The sequence below is a fragment of the Cydia fagiglandana genome, chromosome 3, assembly GCF_963556715.1.
Source record: "Cydia fagiglandana chromosome 3, ilCydFagi1.1, whole genome shotgun sequence".
NCBI classification, from domain to species: domain Eukaryota; kingdom Metazoa; phylum Arthropoda; class Insecta; order Lepidoptera; family Tortricidae; genus Cydia; species Cydia fagiglandana.
In genome coordinates this window covers 10128553-10155952 of record NC_085934.1, presented here as the reverse complement: position 1 = coordinate 10155952, position 27400 = coordinate 10128553, and the positions used below count along the sequence as shown (strand labels likewise).

Sequence of the window (27400 nt, the reverse complement as noted above, 5' to 3'; positions counted from 1 at the left end):
TTAGTAGGAAGTTTGTTCTCTGGACGGATTACTCGACCGTGTCCCATCCAGTTGATCCCTACTCGCCTTGAAACATTTATCACGGGAGATGAATTGTGATTTTATTAGGTTTGGCGCCATTGAAACTGCTAAAAATATATTTTAGCGTGTAAACGAATTCAGATTTTTTGGTTGCGCAATATGAACAGGGGATGTTAGTGTTTGTATTAAGGGGTGCTTGTACTGTTTTTATTGTCTTCCACAAATATTTTAAAAATATAATGATTAGTCTTGGGAGCAATATTTTATTTGTTAATTTAGTTTTACTCATTTTTAGGTTTATATTAGTTTATAATTTGTATGTTTAATCTATTGTAATCTAACTGATGCAATTGACAGAAATAAAGTTAATAGCCAAAATGATTAGTCTTAGATTATAATCTTCAGTCCAAGTCTAACTATAAGAAATAAAAATCACTGTAATATTGCAACTATATCTACAGTAAATTTAATGAAATATTTAAACGATTTAAGAAATTTAAAAACAGATATTATTCATGTAAATTTTAAGTTAAAAGAATCAGACGTAAATTACGTTGTATGTGAAATACATATAACGTAAACGCATTTTTGCTCCAAAATGATAAGATAATAATAGGTAAGTAATCCTTTTATTCATAATGAATATGCTGCTTCTTGTGCACTAAGATACATGTTTAGAATGTTTCGTTAGCGTTTAATGTTATTAACATTGTCTGCAAATGGCACCGCATATGTCAGGAAATGTAGACGTGGGAATTAACACATTCAATTCCAAGTTGCAGTCTAAAATATTTCATTATTTTAAGCGTCGAAAAGCGTAATTTCATTGCTGAGAACCATTGTCATCATCTCATCATAGAGTAATAATGTATACAGATCTAAACCTACAAAATAATTATAGTTATTGTGCTAAATTAACTACGAAGTAAGAGACCACTTACTTTTCTCATTTTAATCTAGCTACTGTGATAACTGATAAGATCCAAATCGTCTTTAGATATGTATTCTAAAATAAGTTTTTGGCAAAAATTACATTTTTGGTACCTACAAGCTTTTATCGCTGACTATACTTTTCTTTCCACAGGCAACGAATATTTATCAAGACAATTCTAAATACCCCAATCATAATTAGGTTTCGTTGTTTTATCAGAGTTCCTATTGCAACCTCCGATCTCCATCATCAGATCAGCTCGATGACACCATAATATTGCATTGTCACCCGACTTACGTATGTATGCAAAATTTCAGCTCAATCGGAAACCAAGTGGATCAAATTTAACTTGCAAGATTTGATTACAGACAACAGTCAGGTGAAACTAAATAAAAACTTGTATAAACAAGTTGTCTGCGTTGAAAAGATCATCAAATTTATTTTGGCATGAGAAGGGACCTTAAATAAAAGGGAACAGGTAAGTACGCGAAGAAAATGCTGTTTTAGACATTACATTATGTTACTAGTATTTATGTAGACTTTTAGATTAGAACCTTATTCTTATGATTTTTTTAACGTCATTTTCTTTTGTACATAATAATATTAATAATTTCAGAATAATATTGTGTGCTATAATATAAATTGAGAAAGCATAGCTGGCTACAGACCTTGTCGAGTCAGCGTCTAAAGACGTCCGATAGACTCTAACTAGTGAAGGATAAGAAACGATACATTTTACTCCGAGTGTTCATAAAAGTAGAGGAAACACGATCTCTTACACCATTGTAGGTATATTGATCTGGGAACGTACGGCTTGTTTCGTACGAGTAGATCCTTTGAGGCGCACTGGCGGACGGCCTTTGAACAGAGCTCGAGCGCATTTTGATAGCGGTATAGATTCCAGCATTGAATAGATTTTTACTCTATTTCTCATTTATTCGCAGCATGAGTAAACACGGATGTTTCAGTTGAGAATTAGATTTTAACAGACAAACTACTACTGTAATTCTGGGGTTACTTTGATTCGTGGGGTAACTTTGATTCGTGGGGTAACTTTGATTATCCATTTTTGAGGAGTAGGAGATCAACTGATCTTTGAACGTGAACTTAAGAATTTTATGACGTGGTTGGCGACCACAACAAAAATACATGATAAAAGTGTTCAGAAACCAGGTCCATCAAAGTAACCCCAGTTTACGGTACTTACTTATATTTTAATTGTGATGCTCCATACCTAAACGGTCCTTATGCACAATAATGAGATAAGGATAGGTACCATTTTTGATTTTTGGTAGAAAGAGAGAGAGGGATACATACAATTAGAAAAATGTAAAAAAGAAAACTATTAGCCGAAGTTGTATTTTAAATAATTGTGGTATTTAAGGCACGAATCACCTTAGTAGGTATCGATGTTACCTTAAATCCATTTGAAGTGTTTTTATTACTATACTTAATACATTACAACGGACATAATGCCTCAAGGCATTCTTTATTTATCAGCCTATGCGCTTTATACACATACAATGTGTAAATACAATACGAGCAATAAATTAAACCAGATACACAATTTGTCCGTGTTGTAATCATTATTTAAAAAAATGTTTTTAAGTTACAGTTAATTATGACCCACTTAATACCACTGTATATATTTTGTTTGTAAATAAATCATGACACAGATGATTGTTTGTGTTCGATGACACAGTAATAAATTTTTGAAAATTTACCAAGCAGCAATGTACTGCAGACATTACATGACATGGCTACCAGCACGCGTTGACAGTTACTTTAAAAAGCTCATATCTTGTAACTTAGTTTTGCCACAGAATAAATAATAGTACTAGGTAGTTTTGCTTTACATTGCAAACCGAATTATTTTGTATGGTTAATATTTTCGTTGTATTTGTAAGAAAAAAAATATAAGTCAATTATTCTTCGCTAGCGTTGCTTCTTAGGTCTACCACCGTTTCATTATTCGCCCATATTGGATTGACACACTGTATAAACAGTTTATAGTATAATACATATACATACATCAAACATTATCAGCATGTATTGTAGGTACGTCATGTAAAAGACCAGTGAATAAGGCCAATGGACCAGACGGTATACCTGCACGTGTACTAAAGCAGTGTGCGCCTGAGTTGTCTCCTGTACTGACACGCCTGTACCGCCTCTCTCTCCAAACAAGAACGGTGCCGAAATCCTGGAAGCTTGCAAACGTGCAGCCAGTACCCAAGAAGGGTAGTCGTGCTGATCCCTGCAATTACCGACCAATCGCCATTACCTCCATGCTCTGTAAAGTCATGGAAAGGGTACTTAACGGCAAACTGCTGGCATACCTCGAAGCAATTGATCTGCTCAGTGACCGTCAATATGGCTTTCGCCGAGGTCGGTCTACTGGGGATCTTTTAGCGTATGTCACGCACTGCTGCGGCGAGGCCATCGAGAGGAACGGTGAAGCGCTTGCTGTTTCACTGGACATCTCGAAGGCCTTTGACAGGGTTTGGCACGCAAGTCTCCTTAGCAAGCTTCCTGCTTACGGCATCCCTGCTGATTTTTGTAGCTGGCTATCTGATTTCTTGAGTGAACGGTCGATCAGAGTAGTTATTGATGGCTGCTCTTCGGACCTCATGGCCATTGACGCCGGTGTTCCTCAGGGGTCTGTTCTCTCCGCAACCCTTTTCCTGCTCCACATTAACGACATGCTGCAACCCAGCATTGTAGGTTATGCAGATGACAGTACGGTTGTTGAGAGATATTTGGCTAGTGCAAGGGACAGCAGGGAGGATATACGTTCACAGAGAGAGGCCATGGTTGAGCGAATGAACTTGACCCTTAGTCTCGTTTCCCAGTGGGGTGATGACAATCTGGTCACGTTCAATGCCTCCAAAACGCAGGCGTGTCTATTTTCCGCTAAACGGAGTCCATTCGACCTGACTCCTTCTTTCCGGGGTGCATCTGTACCTATTACCGACAGCCTGGAACTCCTCGGCATGGAGCTGAGTTCAGTCCTCGGCTTCGGCAGCTTCATTGAGTCTAAAGCACAAACTGCGGCCAGAAAGCTGGGCGTCCTAAATAAGGTGAAGCGATACTTCACACCTGGACAGCTTCTAACACTTTACAAAGCTCAAGTCCGGTCGTGTATGGAGTATTGCAGCCACCTGTGGGATGGCTCAGCTAAATACCAACTCGCCGCTTTGGACTCAGTGGAGCGCAGAGCCAGGAGGATGATTGGCGACAAGAAGCTAACGGCTAAGCTTCAGACTTTGGCCCATCGGCGGAAAGTCGCCAGCCTGTCGGTATTCTACAGGTTGCACTTCGGGGAGTGTGCCCAAGAGCTACACGAGCTCATTCCACCGTCCCCATTCTACCATCGAACTTTTAGACGCACGGCCGGTTTCCATCCTTACTTGGTAGATATTCCGCCAATTCGCACTAAGCGCTTTGCTTCTACTTTCCTTATGCGCACTGCCAAGGAATGGAATTCCTTGCCGGCGTCTATATTTCCGTGCTCTTATAACCCGGCAACCTTCAAATCAAGAGTGAACAGGCACCTTCTGGGCGAGCTCGCTCCATCGTAGGCCACGTCTACGCCTCGGCTAGTCTGTGGCCATGAGTAAACCCATGCATAATAAAAAAAAAAAAAAAAACATAATGCACAATAATTAAACACGCATGAGTGCTTGCATGTGGCCATTGGAAACAGGCTCATATTCCGCTCAAGGCATCGGTCATTTTGGCTTTTAATTGGTAAGTACATATTATATTAGTTAATTATAATTTTAGTTTTTAATTTTAAATTTAATTTTAGTTTTTAATTTTAGATACTGTACCCTAATATGTAGTTTACATTAACCGTTTCTTTGAAATAAATATGTTAGTTAATGGACTAAAAATAAAGGGTGGAAAAGTATTATACCTCAGAGCTAATCTTAGTGAAAATTGTTTATAGAAATGTAATCTATGGAAATGATCAGGTCTCCTTTCGTTGTAGGTATATGTCGTCTTAATGGGTTAGGAACTTTTTAGATTCCGTTGATTCAGACATTACAGCACATAAAATATCAAGATATATGTTTGCCTATGCGTGTCTTCAAAATGTGTTTAAAATAACGAGCCATGGTTTCCTTCAAGGAAAAATAATATTTGATCACATTAATCGAAAATTCTATTTGTCTTTTGACTCCTGACCCCATCCCGGCAGCGAGGAGCGTTCGAGAATTTCAATTTAGGAGAAGAATGTGCCGACATAACGTGTGGACCGAGATATTTTGATAGCACATGTTCCTCGTGAATAAATTTCTTCTACGCTTTAAAACTTTTAAACGATTTTTTATTCTACCAATATGTTAAGAAACTGGGAAAGTGTTTAGGTGCTCTTGACGTCTACTGTTAGTCGACAAATGGTAACGTGAGTTGGGAGAAATCAATGCAATAAAAATTAGAGCTGTAGTTATTGTGATATTTTAGTAGGGTTCGGACTTAAGAATAAATTTCAAATGAGTATTACCTATAGAAATTGTCTACTTTTATTTGAATAAATATATGTATATCAGGCGCTTTATTCCCTGAAAAAGATCTGAGATCCATTAGATGATTAGACGAATAATTTTCTTGGCAATGTTCTGTTCATAATTATTACTTCAACTAACAAAGCTTTATTTTCTGGATGTGATACCCACATACCCCAAAACCGGTACGGTGTAATTTTGAGTTGTAAGAAAATAGTGGCCATTTGTTTCGCCAATTTAAGGCAAATAATAACCTAAAAATATTGGTATATCCTACATAAAATAATTAACCAACACAATTTATTATGTTGATATCTATATTTATCGTAATTTGTATAAAAGTGAGCTAGTGTGTAGAACTTATTACCGGTTGGAATTTTCAATTTGTACGCGGAATGCGGCCGAGGAAGGCTAAGATCTGCATGTGGGGGGTTTTCAATCGGTTCTCGATTTATAACAGTCATCTTTTATCTTTGTTTCTATTAGATGTTGCCTGCTTTTAGCTAATCATCGTCAGATTTCAATAGAAACGTTAATTGATAGAAGTTAATCTATAATCACTAAATACCTTTAACATAGGTATGCGATATGCAGGCAGCTATTTACTGCGTTTTTACTTTATTAAGTACAGAGGTTTTTTTTGGAAAGCTTCTCTCGGACTGCGACCATGCTAACTGTGTATCGAATATCTTCTCATTCTCTTGGTACAGTCAAGTTTAAAAATATGGATGCATATAACTTACTCAAAAATTTAACCTATAGTTCTTAATTCGCTGATATAAGAGCTATGGGATATATTTTTAAGTATGATGCGTGACCCCAAAGAAGAAACAGTTTTTAGAAAGGCACATTTGGGGAAAGATAGAGGGAGACAACAGGGCCACCTGTTCGCTAAAACGCAATCTTTTCCAGACCACCTATGGGTAGCGGAATCAAAGAATATTGATAGGTACAGTCGACGTCAAAGATAGGTTTCCATTTTTCGCCTTATTACAAAGGCGTAAGGTCCAAAAGTGTTAACATATCTTTGACGTCGACTGTACGATTAAAAAAATACGTGTTGTAAAATCGTTCATTTGCTTCTTTAGCAGCATATTATTAGCAATTTAGAGTGTAAGGTATACGACTAAGATTATTACAAGAGATGCTCTAAGCCGTATCAAATTCATTACGACTATAAACCCCCAAATGTATTTACGAGGGATCATACCATGAATAAATTTCCTCGACGAAATTTTGATGCGTGAAATAGCGGTGGCGACTGTGACAAAGCTTCAAATAACTTTTCCATCCCAGCTTTTCAACAACCTTCTATTCTTGCCTAATTAGACCACACCCGGTATAGGGAAACTAATTTCAGTTCACAGAAATGATTGTAAATAGTTTTTAGTATTCTCATCATCTTCATCTATTAATTACAGTAAAAAAATGCAACATTGGTATATCATCAATATCAATCATCTTCCTAGCGTCGTCTCGGCTTTTTGCTACCTGAGAGAGAGCCTAGACGCCGGTTTGGCAACTAATCCCAAGAATTGGCGTTATTACGAAAGCGACTGCCATCGGGCCTTCCTACCCAGAGGGGAATCTAGGTCTTACTGAGAATAAGGACACTAGACTGTCCTCGCTTTTTTGTTCACCGCAAAGTGACTGGTAATTATTAATTCATATATCGTTGATGAATTCCGAAAGAACTCATTGGTACGAGCCAGGTTTTGAATTACTTTCCGCATTGATAGCCGCACGCTCTGACCCCTAGACTACCGCCAACACTTGTAGGTACCTATAATTTACAGTATTTTTTTCTCAAAAGCAATGAAATATTGATATTATGTTCTCCATATTAGGCTGGGAATAGCATATAGCATTGTTGTAACACGGACACGTACATTTATCATCCGAGTTATAGTAATGGTGTTAAGTAGCAAATGTACATATAAACTCATACTAAACACTAATCAATATGTAAATAAGCGCTGAAGCAAGTTCAAAAGTATTTAAATTATTGATTATCTCCAGAATAAATTCGAATAGCGGTGTCTTTGAGAAAGTAGCTTAATTCAGGAATGCACACCTTTCAAATTAACGGAGTTTAAAAAAACACGGTGTACGTTTACTAGTATTCACGACTGGCACCGTAAAACGGGGTGGAAATACACGATTTTCAACTTTTTTACTAGTAATCGTAATGAGAAAAAAATACATCATTATAATGCAAAGACAAATAAAGAGATCAAATAATCAGTCTAATGGATGGTAAGATATCAATTATGATTAATAGGTTACTTGAAGGTTTGGTTAACAATTTAGATGCACAGATAGATTTAATAAAGATACTAAGAGAGATAATTTTATTTTTAGGTTTAAAAATTTGAGTAATATGTTAAAATTGTTGATAAACTCATTTAATTCAGAGCTGCATACGTCTCCTATTAATTGAGTAGCCAGCAAACATAAAAGTTAGCCTCTAATAAACAAGGGTGCGGGTGCGCCAAGTAGATAAACCCTTACGAACGCTCAAGACAAGTGACGACGGTCACGTTTTTAATTACCCGCTCGCCATCCGTAATGTGTCACTGGGGGCGTTTGCACTCTGTACGTGGAACGCGATTTTTTAAAGCATTCATTGATGGATCCATATAAAAACGAGAGTAAAGTTATTTTCTTTTTATAAATTGCGTACAGTGTATTCTTCTAAATTTAATAGTTGCAATACTTAAAGGATGAATCGCGTTAGACCTGGCCCGGCCCGGGCCGAGGCGTCTGACATGTAATTTCAATGACGGCTGATAGGTGGTGCTTTCCATAGAAAACGAAGCGCCCGAAGCTCCGACCTAGCCCCTAACCGGTCTAGCGCGAGTCATCCTTAAATTGTCTCGCAATTTCACATAAAATATTGTATGAATGAATTAAGTTGGAAACATGTTACTGGGCACTCACTTGCGCTCATGATCCAACGTTAAGCTGCGTGATATCGACAATGTAAATTTAAAGCTGAAAAGCAAAGTTGGGTAAGAGATAGGAGACAAGAAACTGAATGGCGGCGGGCTCTAAAATCTTTTGTTTATTGACCGAGTGTTAGCAAAGGTATCCGTTTCAGCTTAGCCAAAAATGCTTACGAATATCCGGATGTTCTCCTCTACAGATCGCAATTCTCAACCGATTCTCGTGAAATTTTGTGATCAGTTTCGATGATTAATAACTTTTTTGAGGATTCAGTTTTTTTGTAAATTTTCAAAATGGCGGAACCGTATATTTATTTAGTATGCTCGTAATAATTATGGTCTATAGGTATAGCTTACAGAGCCACTAGTACATTAATATAAACTAGTTCAGACGTTCCGTAGAATAGACTTTAGTTCTATGCAATTTCTACATTAGAATAATTACGAACGATCCCTACAATAAAATGGCTAACGCAAACCTACGCATACTTCAAAAAGTATTTTCTTAAAAACGGAATTAAATACCTACCCTTCTTGAGAAATTTTGAGGCACCCTTTTTATTTAATATTCATAAATACAGGTCAAACAGTACTTGAGAAAGCCGGCTTTAAAACGTTTAGGCTCCAGCGATAAAGAAAAACACTCTTAAATAGACTTCTTAGCGAGTTCGCGGAATAAAACATTAAAAGCAACAAAATGGAGCTAAATGTGTTGTTATGAGGCGGCACGGTGGAAAACTATTTCCCGGATTATTTGTGTAACTTCTCCAGTCTGCCCAACGAGTTGTTATGAAAGAAGTTATCGCGCTTGAAAATTTTTAAAGCTTTTGCATTTCTTAGATATAAGGTAGTGAAGTTGAATAGTTCCTTTGCTGTGTTTTAATTTTTTCACAAGGTGCAACATCTTGGGTGTAAAGGAAAACTTTACTTTAGAAGTACGATTACCTACCTACTTATTTCTACAGACAACCATTATCTGCTTACAAAGCTTAGAACTACATTTTGAATATTTAATAAACAAGTCCCTGTCGTTTCGGCAGATGACATAAATTGTATTTCCAATAAATAAAACAGACCCTTCAAGCTGTGTCGGACAGCATCAATAAAAGTCTTATTTCGATTCGGCGTGAAGGGGACGACCGCTTAAATATCCTTTGTTTTCGAGATGAATCACGAAGTGGAAAATACGATCAGATGACTATTCAATATTTCGTTATTCGTAAGTCAATAACTTTTTTAGAACCGTGGAAGTGTCGACATTTGTTGGAATAAATGTGGATACTCTACCGTAGTTTTTTATTCCACTTGTTCTGGTCATTTTGAAATACTAGATTTCAAGGTATCAACTTCAACAACATTTAACCACTTTCTTAGATACGTGCTTAAGTTAAAATGGTGTAATCGACAACTAGAACGTCTGTTAACACAATTTCTCTTGCAATCCTCCACAAAAACGTGTTCACCTCGTCTTTGGGAGCTGGGCAGTGAGCACAAACTTGTAGTTAGTCAGCAAGCCAAGTCAGACCAAGTCCCAAGTGATTTAATACTATTTAGCCGATCGTTTCGTCGATCAACTACTGACGCCGGTGCGGTACTTCTAAAACACATCTTTGATGCTTGGGAAAAAGCTCAAGATGCTGTTGGAATTTTCTGTGATCTGTCAAAGGCATTTGATTGCGTTGATCACGAAAATTTAAAGAGAAAATTAAGCCGCTATGGGATAAAAGCTAGTGCCCTTGACCTGGTCTCATCGTACCTTTCGGATAGAACTCAGCGAGTAGTTATTAATGGAACTCAATCGGCGGGGTCCCCGGTAGCCCTCGGAGTGCCTCAAGGTTCAATTCTTGGTCCCTTCCTGTTCTTGGTATACATTAATGACTTACCAAAAGTTGTGCAAGATAGACATGATATAGTGTTATTTGCAGATGACACTTCCCTTATATTTAAAGTGGACAGAAAGGAAAATAGCTTCGAGAGCATTAATGACGCGCTATCTACCATTGTAAACTGGTTTACGGCAAACAATTTGCTTTTGAACGCCAAGAAAACCAAATGCATCAAGTTTACGCTACCTAACGTCAAGCAGGTAAATAACAGCAAGATTAAAATAAAAGGTGATACGCTGGAATTTGAGGACCGAACTGTTTTCCTGGGAGTCACTCTAGACTCCAAACTGCAATGGCATGCACATATAGGCACTCTAGCCGGAAAACTTAGTTCAGCAGCCTATGCAGTGAGGAGAATCAAACAGCTGACAAACGTAGAGACGGCCAGGCTGGTATACTTTAGTTACTTCCATAGTGTTATGTCTTATGGAATTCTGTTGTGGGGAAAAGCGGCAGATATTCAGACAATATTTGTGCTGCAAAAACGAGCTGTACGTTCCATCTATGGACTGGGCGCTCGAGTATCCCTAAGAGAGAAATTCAAAGAAGTTAACATTCTTACCGTTGCATCTCAATACATACTAGAGAATATTATGTATGTTCGGAAAAACATCCACGAATTCAAGGTTAACAGTGATATCCATAACTATAACACTAGAAACAAACATAAACTTGCTGTGCCCGCCCACCGCCTCCGTAAGGTTAGTACGTCTTTCGTCGGGAACTGTACACGTTTTTATAACAAAGTCCCCACTGATGTAGTGAATTTACCACTTCATAAATTTAAGTCGCACATTAAGCACTCCTTGTTACGTAAGGCGTACTACACTGTAAATGATTTTATAAACGATAGAGATGCTTTTAAGCCGGTAGCTTGATTTCATTAGTATAATAAGAATTAAATAAATATTGTTTTTTTTTTTACATTGTGAATTAAATATGCTAGTGTCCAGTAGAATTGACACATGAGACAATGATGTTCTCGCTTGATTATATTGTTTAATTTAATTTTAGTTTTGGACACTTGGAGACCTTATACATCTCTAAGTACATATTTATTTATTTGATTTTTATTTTTGATTGTACATACTTACCTATATTTTTAATGTTTCTGACACTTAGAGACCTTTACATCTCTAAGTCAACTTAGGCTAGTAATTATGTGAAGCTATATTACTGTCTTTTTATGTAACATATGAGCACAAAATGCCGTGTCTTACAGCTACATGTTATTACTATTTTAATATTAATATAGGCCGGTAGCTTGAACATGTCATGCTCGCTTAAAAGTCTTTGCTTACGGTGGCGTTGTTGATCGGGTCGCCACTTTCCCGAATGAAGGTTGAGGGAGGCGATGGCTGAGATACGCGTCATACTCGTGAACGGGTGCTGTTTGTGGAGACTGGTATGTTAAGCTAACACGAGCTATTAGCTATATATACTATACTTAGTAACTTTTATTAATTAATTACAGTGAGACGCCTCATTCTGTTCTCGTATGTTTCTTTTCTTTTAATGAATGTATTAATTATACAGGATATTGACTCTTGGAGACCTTATACATCTCTAAGGATAACTTGATAAACTATATAATCTTATAGTTCTGACACCTAGAGACATTTACACCTCTAAATATTATAGATTTTTTTGTGTGTGTTTTTTTATCTGTATTTTGTATGTAATTCGACATTAAGAGACCATATACATCTCTTAGTAATTGTAATACGTTAGATTGAATTGTTAGTTTTATTTTATAAAATTGTTGATGTTATTATTTTTGCTTTTATGTAAATTCAATGTTGACGTGTAAAAGTGCCCTTGTGGCCTATTTGCTGAATAAATGTTGATGTTTGATGTTTGATCTTTGAGCCACTGCAAACCAGCAAAGTTTTATCTTTTGATTTTATCTAACACAGAATTAACTGCATTCGTGAAAAGGGCTGAGCTTTGAAGGGAAACTAGTAATAGGGGCTTTACTTTCATTTTGTAAGGTAGGTAATCATGATAATATTATGTATCGTAGTATGTACATACCTGTTATTCTAAGGTTCAACTCTTAATGAAGATAATGGTTAATGAAAATTGAATTGAGTGCTATTTAATATTTTATGACAAACAATACAATACACTTAAAGTAACTTGAGTGAAAATTATACAATAGAGAAATCAGTAAGCGTAGAGTGTTCACTCCATACATCAGGTATGTCACCAAAACGACTATTATTTTCGTAGTTGACATCTAGCGTCAAGTAGCGGATTATCAGTACTGCTACTCGACACTAGATATCTCGTGTGTCGCGACTGACGAAGAGTGTATTGGTTAACAATTTACAACGAATATTACAAGCAGAAGGAGTTGAAAATAGAGTTCCGGAAAAAAATTGAATTAGCTGAAAATTGTTGAGCATTGGACTTTTCGTTCGTCACGACATCTATTGTTAAATAGCAGTTCTGATAATTCCGCTATTGGACTATAGATGTGGACTACGAAAATAACAGTCATTTTGGTAACGAAACTGATGTGTGGAGTGGGCACTCTACTCTATACTTACTTATTTCTCTATGGTTATACAGAATTTTATTAGCAAGTTTAATTTTCTAACATATGGGAAGCAATCTTTGTCCGTCAACAGCGGAAGTCAAGAGGGTGATAAATAAAATGGCTTCCCCTTTCCCCAATTTTATATAAACACGCGTCCCATCCGCAATCTGCATGTTTATGAGCAAATATTCTATAAACAAGTCGGAAGGCAGAGGGGTAAACGCAAGTGACACGAATCGAGTCTGTTTTAGCCACTTAAAATTATTTACGAAGTTTTACGTTTTACTAAATTAATAGAAGGTTTGTTTAATTATTCCACTTTACGTTTTCTTTTATGAAAATGCAATGAATGTAAACATTTCTTAAAATTATGTGTTTGTGATTACAATTATTTGACCTTGCATTCGTTTTAACACTTACTTACTTACTTGGTTGGCGCGATGACCCAAAATGAGTCTTGGCCTCCAACACAAGAGCACGCCACTTTGATCGGTCAGGAGCGGTATCCCGCCAGCTTTCGCCGACTCCGAGCTCACGGAGATCTGCCTCCACTCCATCTGCCCAACGGTATTTAACACGAGTAGCTAAATATCTAACTAGTTTGCATATTGTAGCGACTACATAATATAACTAATTTATATTACGGTTGCCAGACAAATAAAATAACGAAATAATATTTGAAATACGCATATCCCGAGCTTTATTGTAGGAGGTATACAGACAGCAATTCAGAAAATTGCATGCAAATAAGCCAAGAGTGGGCCATAAATACCCCCGTTGTTTCGTGGTACATATTTAGTCTCGACTCGATTTCCTTATTGTCAAAAATATTTTATGAGTTCGTTGGCTGCAGTTTTTTTGACTTTGACTTAATGCCGGGGCCCACACTAACGGGAAACGTCGGGAAACGCCGTTGACTACCGCGGTAATCCCAGTGTGGCCGTATGAAAAGTGTCAAGTGTGGCCCCGGCATAATAAAGATTCGTTGATTGTTGGTAGGTAGATGTGCAAAGAGTAAAAAAAATTCGTTCTTCAAAGTTGACAGATCAGATACTGAATATGACACTACCGCTCCGCAGCTCCGTTGGTACAGTACTGTACAGGAACTCTGGTTCTGATTGAGTTGACGTTTGGCAATTCAGTTACCACAATACGTATGGCTTTGTTTTTTTCAGTTGCCACAAAACCCAAAACCTCCCTGGCATCGTATACCTACAGTAAAATGATGAATACCGTCCGCCCTTTCTAAGGGGCAGAAAATCGCCGGCATGCGCCTACGACAAAAAATTTGGGAAAATATTAAAGTATTTTAAAAGTTACCTATTGATTGATTATATTTTCACTTGTTTAGATTTTCTCTACACAATTACTGGCCAGGGTATGTCTAACCTTGTGTACCTATAGTGCATAATTGTTAAGGATCGTATATGCTCGGAAACGTTCGTATTTCCCATGCTACTTCAGTCAACCTCAGTACTTTTTGTACCGAGACTGACTAAAATAGCAAGACACATTCGTACGTTTCCGTGAAAATAGAAGGAAAATAATTATGCACTACAACTGTAGGTACTATATTTATATGCTAACAAAATAAATCTTCCCAATTTACTCTGTTTATAGTCAACTAAAAAGAACCCTAAAAATGTTTTTAGTAAGAGAATCCATTAACATTCAGAATGTCTGTCCCTTCGTGGAAGAAAGTCGTAAGCATTTTATGCACAGAATTCTGTCTCGGTTTGATAAGATAGTTTATGTAGTTTGTAATAGGCAGTTGTTTTTTTACCGTTTATCAACCAAGTATATCAAATTTAGCAACATTGTAATTTTAGGGGTTGGCTTCATGTTTAACTATATGTACCTACCTGTATACATATACTAAGTTAAGATACTAACGATAACGGTCTTACAGAAATGATAGGAATCGTAGATCGTTCGAAGGTTGCCCTGGTAAATGAAAAAAAATAAGATAAGATAATATAATTTATTGACCATGTAATATACATTACATTTAGCACGTCATACATTACATTAGATTTAAAAATTATATTAAAATTATATGTATTAATAATATGTCAGACACTTCTTTTTCAAAATGAATTCACTAAACTCTTTTATAGAGTACACAGGGTTTTGTTCCAATAATCTCTTAATTTTTTCTTAAAGTCCTCCTCTGGTAAAGCAGTTATATCTGTAGGTAGTATGTTGTTTAGATAAATTTTGATAGAATTTCCTTGCTTGTATAATCTCTTAGTTCTCGATTTAGGCATACATAACTGTTCTTTATTCCTTGTATTGTATCTATGAATATCTTTCTTTTGTTTAAAGAAAGATAATTTAAGATAATAAGTGCGTAAAATGGTGTAAACCTAGACCAATTTAAGCTAAAAAACGAATTATTGTATCAACAATATACATTCATTATTTTTACCTTAAATTCCGACGTTTCAGCTGAGTTGCGCTAAAAATAATGAAAGTATATCGCGGTAGACCGGTTAGTGTAATTAAATATGTGTACAAATCACAAGAGTTTATAAAGTGTTATATAATATAACATATCTAAAATAAAACACTCAATCATATCAAGAAATCGCCTGATAATCTGATGATGCACATTCTGACTTGCTACTATATACTGGTGCAAATTGCGGAAATTTGCCAAAAGCTTGGAATAGTTGTCGGAATTTCAGAAGAACGAAATTTTAATTAATTTAATTTTGGAAATAGAATATTTCGATTCCCTTACAAAAATATGAGAAGTAGGTATACGAAATTTTATCATGTGTAACTTTCGCATTTCGTAAACCAGACGGCACAACACTCGCAACGTGATATTTTGTGAATAACCCGGTGGCCAGCAACCACTCTCAATTAACTTAAATAAGCTGAAAATATTAATGCTTGACAGTAAATCACTGGGGAAGGCTTCTTCATCAGGCTATGTCCAAACAAAACGGCTCATTGCGTTCCTGATTAATTGCAGAGAGAGCCGCGGCGACATTACGATGTGGAAAAATAATATCTATACATAAAAATATATATCGTTTACACAATTAGCCGTAACGGTACCGGCATTATAAGAAGTACGCTACGCTAAAGGGTGACATAGCTATAGCATATTTTTCTACTTTTAATAATATTCTGAAGTAATGTGTAAAAACTAATTGACAACATGACTAAAACAAGTAAGTAATTTAATATGTAAATAAGTACTCGTACTAGTAGGTATTTGAGTATTGCGATACAACGACGAAATGCCGCCAGCATCCTTGGTAGAATCCCTCAAGGGCCTATTTTAGATTTAAAGCTAGTTATTAATTTATTTTAGTATTTGTACTATATTACCTCTGTATATTTCATTATGTAAATAAATGGCATTTTGAGTAGGTATTTCTGCTTAAAATAGTAACAAATATAACTAGGTAGCAACTCTTTAAAATGGGCAAGTACTTGTCGCTTAAGCTACATGAGCCTGTCATGTTTCACACAAGTAGGGATTTGGCAAAAAGGTGGTAATAAGGTATGCAAGCCCTCTTTCCTTTGTCGGCCACTCGCTCGCAACGTGAGTGGAATCTCCACGTGCCGGTGAGATTTGCTAACTCCGCGTTAAGAAGTCGGCACATGAATCGTAGGCGCACCCATGAAAGTGTTCAGTCATTCATACTTTATGTGTTGCCTTTTTACACATTGCCCGTATTAACGCGATACACAAAATTGCGGGCTGAATACATTTGTGTTATTTAATATACGAGTGTGCGTCCTCATTTATTATAGAAACTCAAATTTGTATCAGAGCATAAAGGTAAGGTCGGGTGTACACGGGCGGGGTCGAACGGCCGCATCATTGTGCGGGCGGGCCGCGGGCGCGCGACTACAATGCCGTCGCACTGACATTTTCGCTAATGGTTCCAGGGTAGGCACAATAAAACGACAATACGACGCGAGATAAGGTGGCAAGTGAAAATTTTAGAACGAGATTAATTTAATTCTTGCGCCGGTTTATAGATACTCGCTGCGCCACGCTCTGTTCCGAGGGCTCCTGAGGATATAAATTATCTTGAGGTATTTCGACAAGAATTTTTCATATCAGGGCCTAACCTTCATTTTGAGGCCTTATAATCTGAAACTCATTAGGCAGGATTAAGGAGGATTAATATAAAACATTTGTTTATATTTAAGGGTTAGATATGTTTATCTACAAATAAATAATCATGAAAAAGACCATAAACGCGTAATCCGTTTAGAAAATTTCCGCTATGACAGCCCGAAGCGTAACCTAAATTGTATGCTAAAAAAATATTCGAGGCCCATTTCCGCATTCTGCCGAACATTGTGACATTTTGACCCGCACACCGTTTTTCAATGAGGATTTTGCAACCAACGCTTTTCAGCCCTGGAAAGGGTTGTCCACGTTATTCATGCTTTTATATTTTTATTATCGTCGGCGATGAATGCTTTAAAGTGACTGCCGAATATCCATTTGCAAATGTCTCACCGAGGTTGTTTTCGGGGAATATATTTAGAATTTTACAAAAGAATATAATTTTGATAAAGGTTTTAGGGTAACAAGTTGTTAGAACGCACTTTTTAAAAATATCTTGTCTCTATCACGTTTAAAACCAATTTAAGGAATATGAAAAGTGACTTACATACATACCTAGTACTAAAACCTCGCAATAGACGCTATGTATGTAAGTTGGACTTGTTGGTCGATATCGAGTGTAAAGCCAGACGGCCATGCAAATGTGCCCCAGAACGTTAACGTGGTCGTTACGGGCCTCGGAGTGCTGACTTTACCCGCGTATCCTAGCTAAACAGATATCTTAGATGCGGCTATTTATTTAACGTGCTTCGTGTAATTTAATTACGAGTGGTTCTGGATTAATTTTGTAGCAGCCTTGCCTGTAGGTACTACAGGATAAAAAAAAAATAAGGACAAGATTACTAGAGAGGAACAATTAATTATCCGGTATTGTTTGCCTTGCATTGTTTCCAATCGATAATTTGGGTTTTTAGTTTAACATAGCCGTAACTTTACTTTTGGCATACGGGAAACAATTATAGCAAACAATATTGCAACCTGTGCGGATATGATGGTCGTTCTTATCTACGTGGCAGCGTGATAAAACGGTGTCCGGCACTTTCTATCCCACGGTGTTAAAAAGTGACAGTTATTTTATCACGTGGATAAAGATGGGCAAAGCCATCCATAATACGGCGGCTGTATCCCTATTGTAAATTTCAGTCGGAAGCGTGACGTGACGTTCGCGTTTGCGTTAAGTGTCATTTAGTATGGGTACAAAAATAAGTCTATTTTGACATAACGCAAACGTAAACGCTCGTCACGCTTTCGAATGAAATTTACACTGGGGGTTCAAAGTCATCTTGGCAATCTGATGCCGCACTTTGCGTTTTATCTGTAGTACTTAATGTCAGCAAACGTATTCTTGTAATGCTGCAAGCTCCATGACGTTAGTTTACACGTATGCGTCCTAATTACGCGTGAAGAAAAAGCGCGTTTGCGTGTCCCAATAGTTTTTTGGACAGCAATATTTCTGTAATTGTTTTGTATTTATCTATATCATAGTGGCAGTGACTTACCTATAAAATTAACATGCAAAACGGCTAACACAAGAAGGCGTGCGAGGGGTCGGCCGCCTCGCGTATGCTCGCCTGCCATCTCTCAGCGCGCTCGCCTGTGCTGCCATCTACTACCCTCCGACTGCAAATTCCGCATGATGAATCGATAAAATTACTGCCTTCGTGATATCCTCATTGTTTGGTCTCCATATTTTGCATCTGAAACAAAACGAAACATATTATTTAAGATGAAAATTTTGTCCTTACCTTTTTAGTCACATGAGTCACATGACTGTAATATGATGCTCGCAATCAGTAGGTACTCTACTGTGAACTTTCACAACCTTAAATATCCAGCGTTTTGATTCAGTGACACTTAAAGTGACATTCCATTTCCAACTGCAGCTGCAATACTGTTCATTTTACTATGGAAACGCGTCGCTGTCATTGTCAATTTCCATAGTAAAATGAACAGTATTGCAGCTGCAATACTGTTCATTTCACTATGGAAACGCGTCGCTGTCATTGTCAATTTCCATAGTAAAATGAACAGTATTGCAGCTGCAGTTGAAAATGGAATGTCACTCTTATATTTTTCATTAATATATTATTAGTTCTGACATAAAATCTTAAATTTATTCGAATGAAAGATTCAGCGCTCCAAGTTCGTAAAATTAAAACGACGTTTTGCTGATAGTGTGCCGTAAGGTGTTCATAGGACGGTAAAATATTCGAATTTTTATTCGTATTCATAGACCTGCGGTCGAGAAACAGTCGAATGCTATCTAAAATATGAGAGCGGGTTACGTGCGGTGTGCTCTAAAAGAATTTTATATGAAAGATTCGCCCGTGGTGCGGCGCGGCGGCGCCACAAAACACGCTTCCCGATGCGATGTAAAGATAGACTGGAAGAGATAAGAATATAGTCTCTTGGTAGATACGGTCAAGGGAAGCCATGCTCATGAGAAATTGCCCTATTTTGCTTATTCAGACAAAAAGATATGAAAACTTGCTATTTTCTCTAAGGTTATTGTACATTTGATGTTTGTCGCGTCTAGGTGATTTATACGATCATGATTATATAAGCAAGTATTGAAATTTTATGCATTAAACAAAGTGAATCTCACTCACAGTTAAAATACACCACTTAAAGTAATATGAGAAGATTTATAACAACCCAGTTTAAAAAAAATACTTAAACGCTGCTTTCTCGCATAGTGAGAATAAAAAAAGATTGCCTATTTCTCAGATAACCAAGCCAAGGCACTCCCAAACCATATACCATTGTATAGACGCGCACGTTACATTGACCCTTACCTCAATGTGTAGGGATATAGCACATTGTATTATGCATAATGGAATCAATGGATCTAACAGGTTTTTCCTTTTGTATACATTTTTGCGAAATCTGTTTTAGGAATCTCTTCCAGAGGTCTTATATTTATTATGATATCTACGTATCTCAAATACAGCTGTCTTGCCCCTCTCGTTAGGTAAGTAATGGGTATTACATTTTTTCTATTTAGTTAATGGGTGTTTTTCATGAGCTTTACTTTTGTAGTTTCTGATCTAATAATAGAAAAGAATATTATCATGGAAAGTAGGAAAATATTATGCTGTGTGTTATATGTACATATAATAACTAGTATTTTATTATGTCGTTTCTTCAAACAAAAACGTCACTTTTGACTTTGACATATTCGATCCATATCGTATTCTTAGCAAATTTTTGACGTATCTTAAAGTTCGAATCACGCCAAGCGAACTTGCCAAGCGAATTAGCGATCGAAACGCAACTGTCACTGTCACACTAATAATTATGGCAGAGTGATAGACGTCCCTCTATCACTTGTCCACTTGCCTTGTTTGCGTCCACAAAGCGTTTCGTTGTCGTAGCGATAGCGATTGTCACCTTGGCTAGGCCAGCAGGCCGTATGACGTTTACCTGGATAGTTATCCGGACATGGATTGGCAATAATAAACGTAACGATAAACAGAGCTTAGAGATGACAAATCGTCCCTGAGCGGTTGCCGCATAAAGTCCCAATCGCCAACGGGAAAGGACGTCGTAATAAATGGCAACCTACTACTAGAAACATCGCTTGAATTTAAAAGATAACTTTATTTTATAATATTACTCGCGACATATTTCACTCTGGCTTGTTGCGCGTGAGATACGCGGCGAGTACATACTGTCAAATAAATATCAAGTCAAGATTTCCACCGGCTCGCCCATGGCTCGCCTTTCATAAGATCAAGGAACACGTTCATCTTAACCTCACGAAGAATCTCCGGCTTCCATTTGACGGTTTGTTGCAACTGTGTTGTTATACAGGATGTGTTTGACCATCGGGCTTTAAATCCAGGGCTCGATTCTACTCGCTAAACTGAGCTACTTTTATTATGGCACCAACCCAGAAAACCCGAATTTTTTTTTCACGTTTTCATACATTTTGTCTGATCAGATGACGTTTTCTATGGAAAAGCAAAAAAAATTTTCCCGGATTTTAGGGTTGGTCCCATAGTGAAAGTAGCTCAGTTTAGGGAGTAAAATCAAGCCCTGGATTTAAAGCCCCATGGTCAGACACAGACTGTATTACAGAAATAGCGATATGGTAACATACTCGTATTATTGTGGCCAAATCACTTGTGACTTTCTGGAGTCAAATTGAAATCCTGTTCCTTTGCGTGAGCCCCAAACGATATTATCGCGGCACGGCGCCTCTTTGTAACCGCTCGTAAGTTGAGCCGGAGTTACACTGCGCACGCTTAATATATGCAAAATAGTTTTCATGTTGTGAAGTTTTTAGTAGGTGAATAGGTTAAATAAGATTTAGCTAGAATGACTAGATTAAAGCGATTTAGTTGTACCAAATGCAAATATGTAATTTTTTGTGGTCCTATGTTCCATTTCACTTTTTAATAATATTATATCATTGATAGTAAAAATAAAACTATGCGATCTTATGAATTAAGTATTCGATCTGCTATTAGTTCATAATATTAAATAAGTGGGCGATAAGTATATCGAAAAAAAAAAATGTAAACAGGACCTCTATTTCTACACCTACCCCTATCGACCTTACATTTATATAAAAAAAAATGCTTAATCTTTAAAAGTGTATTGTTGCTTAATTTATTTTTCCGGTCATGCAATATAAAACTGTGTTTATTGGTTCTATTTCCAAAATGCATAATATGTCTTAGCTTCTTCACGTCACATTTCAAACTAACTAAAAGTAGCATTTTTCACTCTTACAAAATGCAGAGCGATTGTCAACAAAGCAAAGTGTTTCCATTTTAAGGTTTTGTCATATCAAGCTGCATGGATGCTAGAAACATTTTCGTAATACGCTTTTGCATAGCTTCTCTCGTATTCATTATTCGCCATGTGCACACGCTCCACTTTTGGCGTCCAATCATTCGCTGGTGCATCCTTCGTAAGATAATATTAAGGTTCTTTAGTTTAAACTTCACAACGCAGTCTTCATCATCTTCAGACTGAATGTCATACGGAAACAATGCTATCAATGTTACCACACGGGATGTTATGCCATTGAGGGTTCTTGCTAAATTGGAAATTTTATAGAGTAAGTATTGAACAACCAATTTAGCTAGGGCCCTAAATGGCGCAACAATCACGCTTATCATTTATAAAATGTAGTAGACAAAACATTAAAAGTTAGATTTTATTTAAAATTAAGCTACGATTATTTAAAATCTAGAGTATTAAAAATAAAAAATACATATACCTTCATATAATTATAAAGTCAGCTCATTTCCGGAAAAACTTTTTCATAGGCTGCCAAATATAAGAAGTTTAATTGGATAGTATTTCGCTTATGTTGAAAGGAAGATCAAGGGCGAGTAACTAAATACGAGTTGCTTCGTAATTTTACTTTATTCTTTTGATTATCACAATTATCCTTATTTTAAGACTTAATTAACTTATTCGTTGTACGAGCCCTAGCCAGCACCTCCGCTCTGAGGTGCGAACTGTAACAGAATGCCTCCCTGCCTTCCAGATCCGATGGTGCCACTGATGTTCACAATAGTGGGGGTGACATAGTGGCGCCACCGGAACTAGTCAAAATAACGATCATTAGTTTAAGGTTTTAAGTTAAATTACAAATAAATGTTCTCATAATTCCTGAAATATTCTGTTTATGTTTATGGAATAATGAATTACTGCTTACACTTATTATATTAAAATAGCTTTTAATCCAAATTATCTTATGGAATTTTCTTACTATTACTTAGTTAAATACTATGTAGGTACCTGTACATATATAGTACTCGTATACAAACCTACAATCTACATGTAAAGCTGTAGTTGTTATAGGTAGTTTTTCCGTGTTATGCTTTTCCAAAATAGTAACTTACCTACTCATAAAGGTTGAACACGCCAAAACTGGGGCACACAAAATGTAGTACAAAATTATAATAAAAGTGAAAAAGTATATTATGTTTTACACATTTAATAGCATATTTAACGCTGTTTAAAATAACATTCCATATTTTAGATTTGGTCTACACAGTAAGCCATTTTTCTAACTTTCCTACGTACACGGCTCATAAGACTTTGCACCATGTTAATAGAACACTGTCTTGACGCCCATGTCCACATCTTTTGTAGTTCAGGGACCGATTTTACTCCGCCGCCTTTCTTTTTTAAAATTCCCTTCATAATACTCCAGTACTCTTCAACGGGCCGCAGTTCCGGACTATTTGGGGGGTTGCACACTTTTGGTACCACCACGATCCCATTTGCAGCATACCATTCCATCACTGGTTTTGAGTAGTGGCAACTGGCTAAATCTGGCCAAAACAAAGGTGGTGAGTCATGCTTTCTTATGAAAGGTAGCAAACGTTTCTGCAAACACTCTTTTCTATAAATATCGCCGTTTATTGTCCCGGTAGTAATAAACGGCCGACTTCTTTTCCCACAGTTACATATTGCTTGCCAAAGCAGGTACTTTTTTGGAAATTTCGAACGTTTTTTTAATTTACACTCTTCAGGGGCGTCTACTCTACTTAGGCTGGTATAGAACTCTTGCCCAGGAATTTGTTTAAAGTCACCTTTTATGTATGTTTCGTCGTCCACGACGACGCATGCAAATTTGGTTATGAAATTCTCATAAAGTTTTCGAGACCGTTTCTTCGCGGATGAGTTCTGTTTCGAGTCTCGATCTGGTGCTGCCTGGGCCTTATAACTCCTTAGGCCAGCCCTACGTTTCACTTTTTGAACATAGGACTGAGACATTTTAACTTTTTTAGCAACATCGCGAGACGAAATCTTAGGATTTGAGGCAAACATGTTCACCACCTTCTCGTCCTTTTTTTTATTCTTGACACCCTGCAAGCCTCCACTTCCTGGCTTCCGATCTATTGTTAGGTGCTTACGGAACTTCTTTAATACGCGACAAACCGTAGATTGAGGACATTTCAGTCGTTTCGCGATATCTCTGTAGCTCAGTAATGAATTTTCTACGTATTCGTGCAAAATTCGCTCGCGTTGTTGATGTTGTTTGCTCGACATTTTGACAACGAATAAACATAATTTAAAAAAACTTGATAACATTATAGGCCAGTGTCTTGTGACCAAGTAGGTGCCATAAAAGTTTGTATATCTCTATTATTTGCATAGCAATAGTCGATTGTACATGCCCCAGTTTTGGCGTGTTCAACCTTTAAGGAGAAAAACGGTTCAAATATCTCCACATATTCGACCTAGTGTTCATTACAAAGGGACTCGCTAGAAGATCTAATGCCTTGGCATACCTTGGTACGCATATAAATCTGCTTGACAAGATGCAAATTTCGATTAAAATCGGCCGTTACCGCGCATCGTACTTGCTCGCTAATTGCCAATTCCTTTAATTATACCCAAAATTCGAATACTAAACTCCGATACAAATCAGCGGAACTCCATTTTACCAGACAAATGGGCTGATTAACACAATACACACAAATTAATGAACGATCAACTGAAAACATTTTCGTATCGACGATTTGGCAATTCGGTGATTCCGGACTCGTTTGTGATGTGACGGCAATTATAAACGCGTAATCAGGGCGTAGGCACGGCATGGTCCGGACCCTGCGTTGCCCAATAAACTGATTTCTGACTGCGACTGGATTGGGGTACTGTAACATGTCAGCGGCTTCCTTCCATGTTAACATTATATGTCAACATAGTATTGTTCTATTTTTAAGTCGGTTAAATTTCAATATTGTGTCCCACGGTAATATTTCTTCTCATATCTCAAGTAGGCCATTTCTTCTGAAATTCTAGATATAGTTTTGGAGAGCTTGGTGATTAATAGTAAACCAAAATATTAAGATACTTATTCATAAAATGATTTGAACTTTATTTCAGTGTCATAAAGCTTTTGTAGTATAAGATTCTGTTAAAAATTAGTTCGGTTTCTTAAGTTTCAAGTGTTTAGACTCCGATTACAGACGTCATCGTAAAATTGAATGAATAATGTTTGTTGTGGATAAAATATTCTATGCAAATTTGAACCATATTATAAAGAATTAACAAAAGGGCGGGGCTCTACAATATGTGTCATATAGAAAAACAAAGGTGGTTAGAATAAAAAACTGTAGTGTCAATCCCATAGGCGTAAAGAAATAGTTTAAACCACACCCAAAAGTAGGTCAATTTGGACCTTATTTTAATTAGGAAATAAGGTGTAATTAGTGAAAGGATTGTACGAAATTATGAAATTCAGTATTGGTTATGGAAAATACCAATCAGGAGCAAGGAAGTGGGATTTCAGGATCATAGTAGGGATCCAGAAAAACCCATGGGATTCATTCTTGGTCGCCTTCCGCGGACCGTCGGACGTGGTTCTCTAGCTTAGGGAGCTAGGTCTATCTAGGTTGCCTATATTGTGTCCTAGTCTGAACTTTGCTAGTTTCTCATGATGCTGGTAGAGTTTGGATTGGAGCATAATATAGTGTAATTTGTTGTGGGGTTTTACTTGAATAATTTTAGAGAAGTAAATTTAAATTGTGTTAATTTTAGTGGGTTTAATTCTTTTTGTGTTGTTTATTGATTTGTGGTTCAGACAAGTGCTAGTATTTAATATTGTACTAGTAAAGTTTAAATTATAAATCAATAGACTTCTTAATATTGTAAAGTTAATTTTGTTCATAGAGTTTTCTTAATTATTTATTGATTTGTGCTCAGACAAGCGCTAGTGTGTTACAATATACTAAGTGAAGTCTAGGTTACAAATCAATAGAGTCTTAAATATTGTATAGTCTTGAGTTGTTTCCAGTGAACATTAATTAGTTTGTGTTTTAATTGTGTTTAATATGTGTAGTGTTTTGGCCTGGTTTATTTTAGTGATATTAAGCATTGAAGTGAACTTGGTTGGAATACTCTATATATTAATTTTAATTTAGTTTAGTGAGTTATTTCGTTCATACTTATGGGATAGAGAGAACTAGTTCCGATCCAACATAGTGTTGGGGGGTTAGTAAGTTGTGCAGGTAACCTAACGGTGGCAACTACAGTGCAGATTACTAACTTGCGGTGTTTTGGATAAAAACCAGGTGGGGGCCTGGCAGTTCCTGCTTTTATTAAGACAGGTTCACCCCCTAGGATCTGGAAGATTTGGGTTGTCATTTAGACTTCTTAAAGAAGCCAGGTTCTAGTCCAATTATCCCGTATCTATATACTTATATATTCACTTTTATATTACCCCTTTCCGGCCTTACTTTCGCTGTCCTAATCCACTGTGTGAAAGTATGGCTAGCACACGGAGAAATAGGTTTTTTAGGTCTAAAACGAGGTGTCTCCACTCGTCTTAGTTAGCTATAGCATAGAAATTACTCATTGCACATCGAGTAATTGCGCGAGTAAATTAAATGTGCATCCCGGGATGCTAGTTTGCAAACATTTCGGTAGAATAGTTGGATAGTATAGCTGTTAGGGCTAGGTTTTTATTTGTTTGGTCTAGGGTTTTGTAGAATTGATCTAGATTTATAAATTTAATATATCAAAGCCATTAGATATTTACAGTAGATAGCTAGGTTCCCTTTCGATACAATTATGGCTATATTATTGCATTTGTTGTTCATTTTTATGGGTTTTTGGGTTAGATTCAGTTAGAGTTAACTAGGATGTAGTTTGGGGTTAGGGATTGTTAGGACTTTATTACATATACTTATTTATGACTTATTGACAAACTTGACTTACTTATGACATGACTGTATATATTTGTACCCTTGCAACGCTACTGGTAGAAATATATTGTGGGAAAAACTAAAGTTAATAACCACAATATAATGTAGTATTGTAGAATCAATTTGCTTACAAAGAAATATTTGTTTTGCCTGTCCCTTAGCAGTTTGTATGACGATTACATTCTGTTTTCTGCAGATTATCTGTGATTTTTCCACTTGACCTTAAAAATACAGGGTCATATATATTATTGAAATTATATCAGTGAGTGATTTATCCAGGCTAGATCGAGGCAGATGCAAGATCCGTGGTTTATTTTGGTCCGAAAGTGTGATTCAAAATGACTACAATTATAGTTTGGTTAATATTACTTCATTGATTACTAAAATGTATTACAAAATTGCAGAGTTCTGGAGAATTAGAGTGGATCAAATACTGCTGCTCTACTACCAGTATTTTGTTATGTTAAATTGTCCCTTTGATATCCTCTCATTGTTGACGAAAAATGTCACAAAATAATGATATGGTCGAATGATGGTGATGGCCTGTCATTATTAAAAGATGTCCCTTCTGGACCACAATATAGTTCCTTCAGAACTGGGGCGGGGATTCTGTCCTGCAACTGGATGATGATCACGGGTGTCGCGGAGGCGGGGCGACATCTATACCCCAAAAACAAAATATTGTGACATTTATGAGTAATTGTACTTTGACCAACTGACTATTACATTTGACGGACTTTACTTACATTGACATACTTTACAGACAATTTGACTATGACATACTACAG

General features: G+C 36.7%; 1 protein-coding gene across 1 annotated transcript in view; it reads right to left on the bottom strand.

Annotated features, from left to right (window-relative positions):
* Nucleotides 1–27400, bottom strand: part of LOC134680093 (lachesin-like) — a 110434-nt gene that overhangs the window by 63118 nt on the left and 19916 nt on the right. The window contains exon 2 of the mRNA XM_063539133.1: nucleotides 18435–18632. Within this exon, the coding sequence (XP_063395203.1) occupies nucleotides 18435–18513 (79 nt within the window). The 5' untranslated portion in view covers nucleotides 18514–18632. The remainder of the gene's footprint in view (nucleotides 1–18434; nucleotides 18633–27400) is intronic.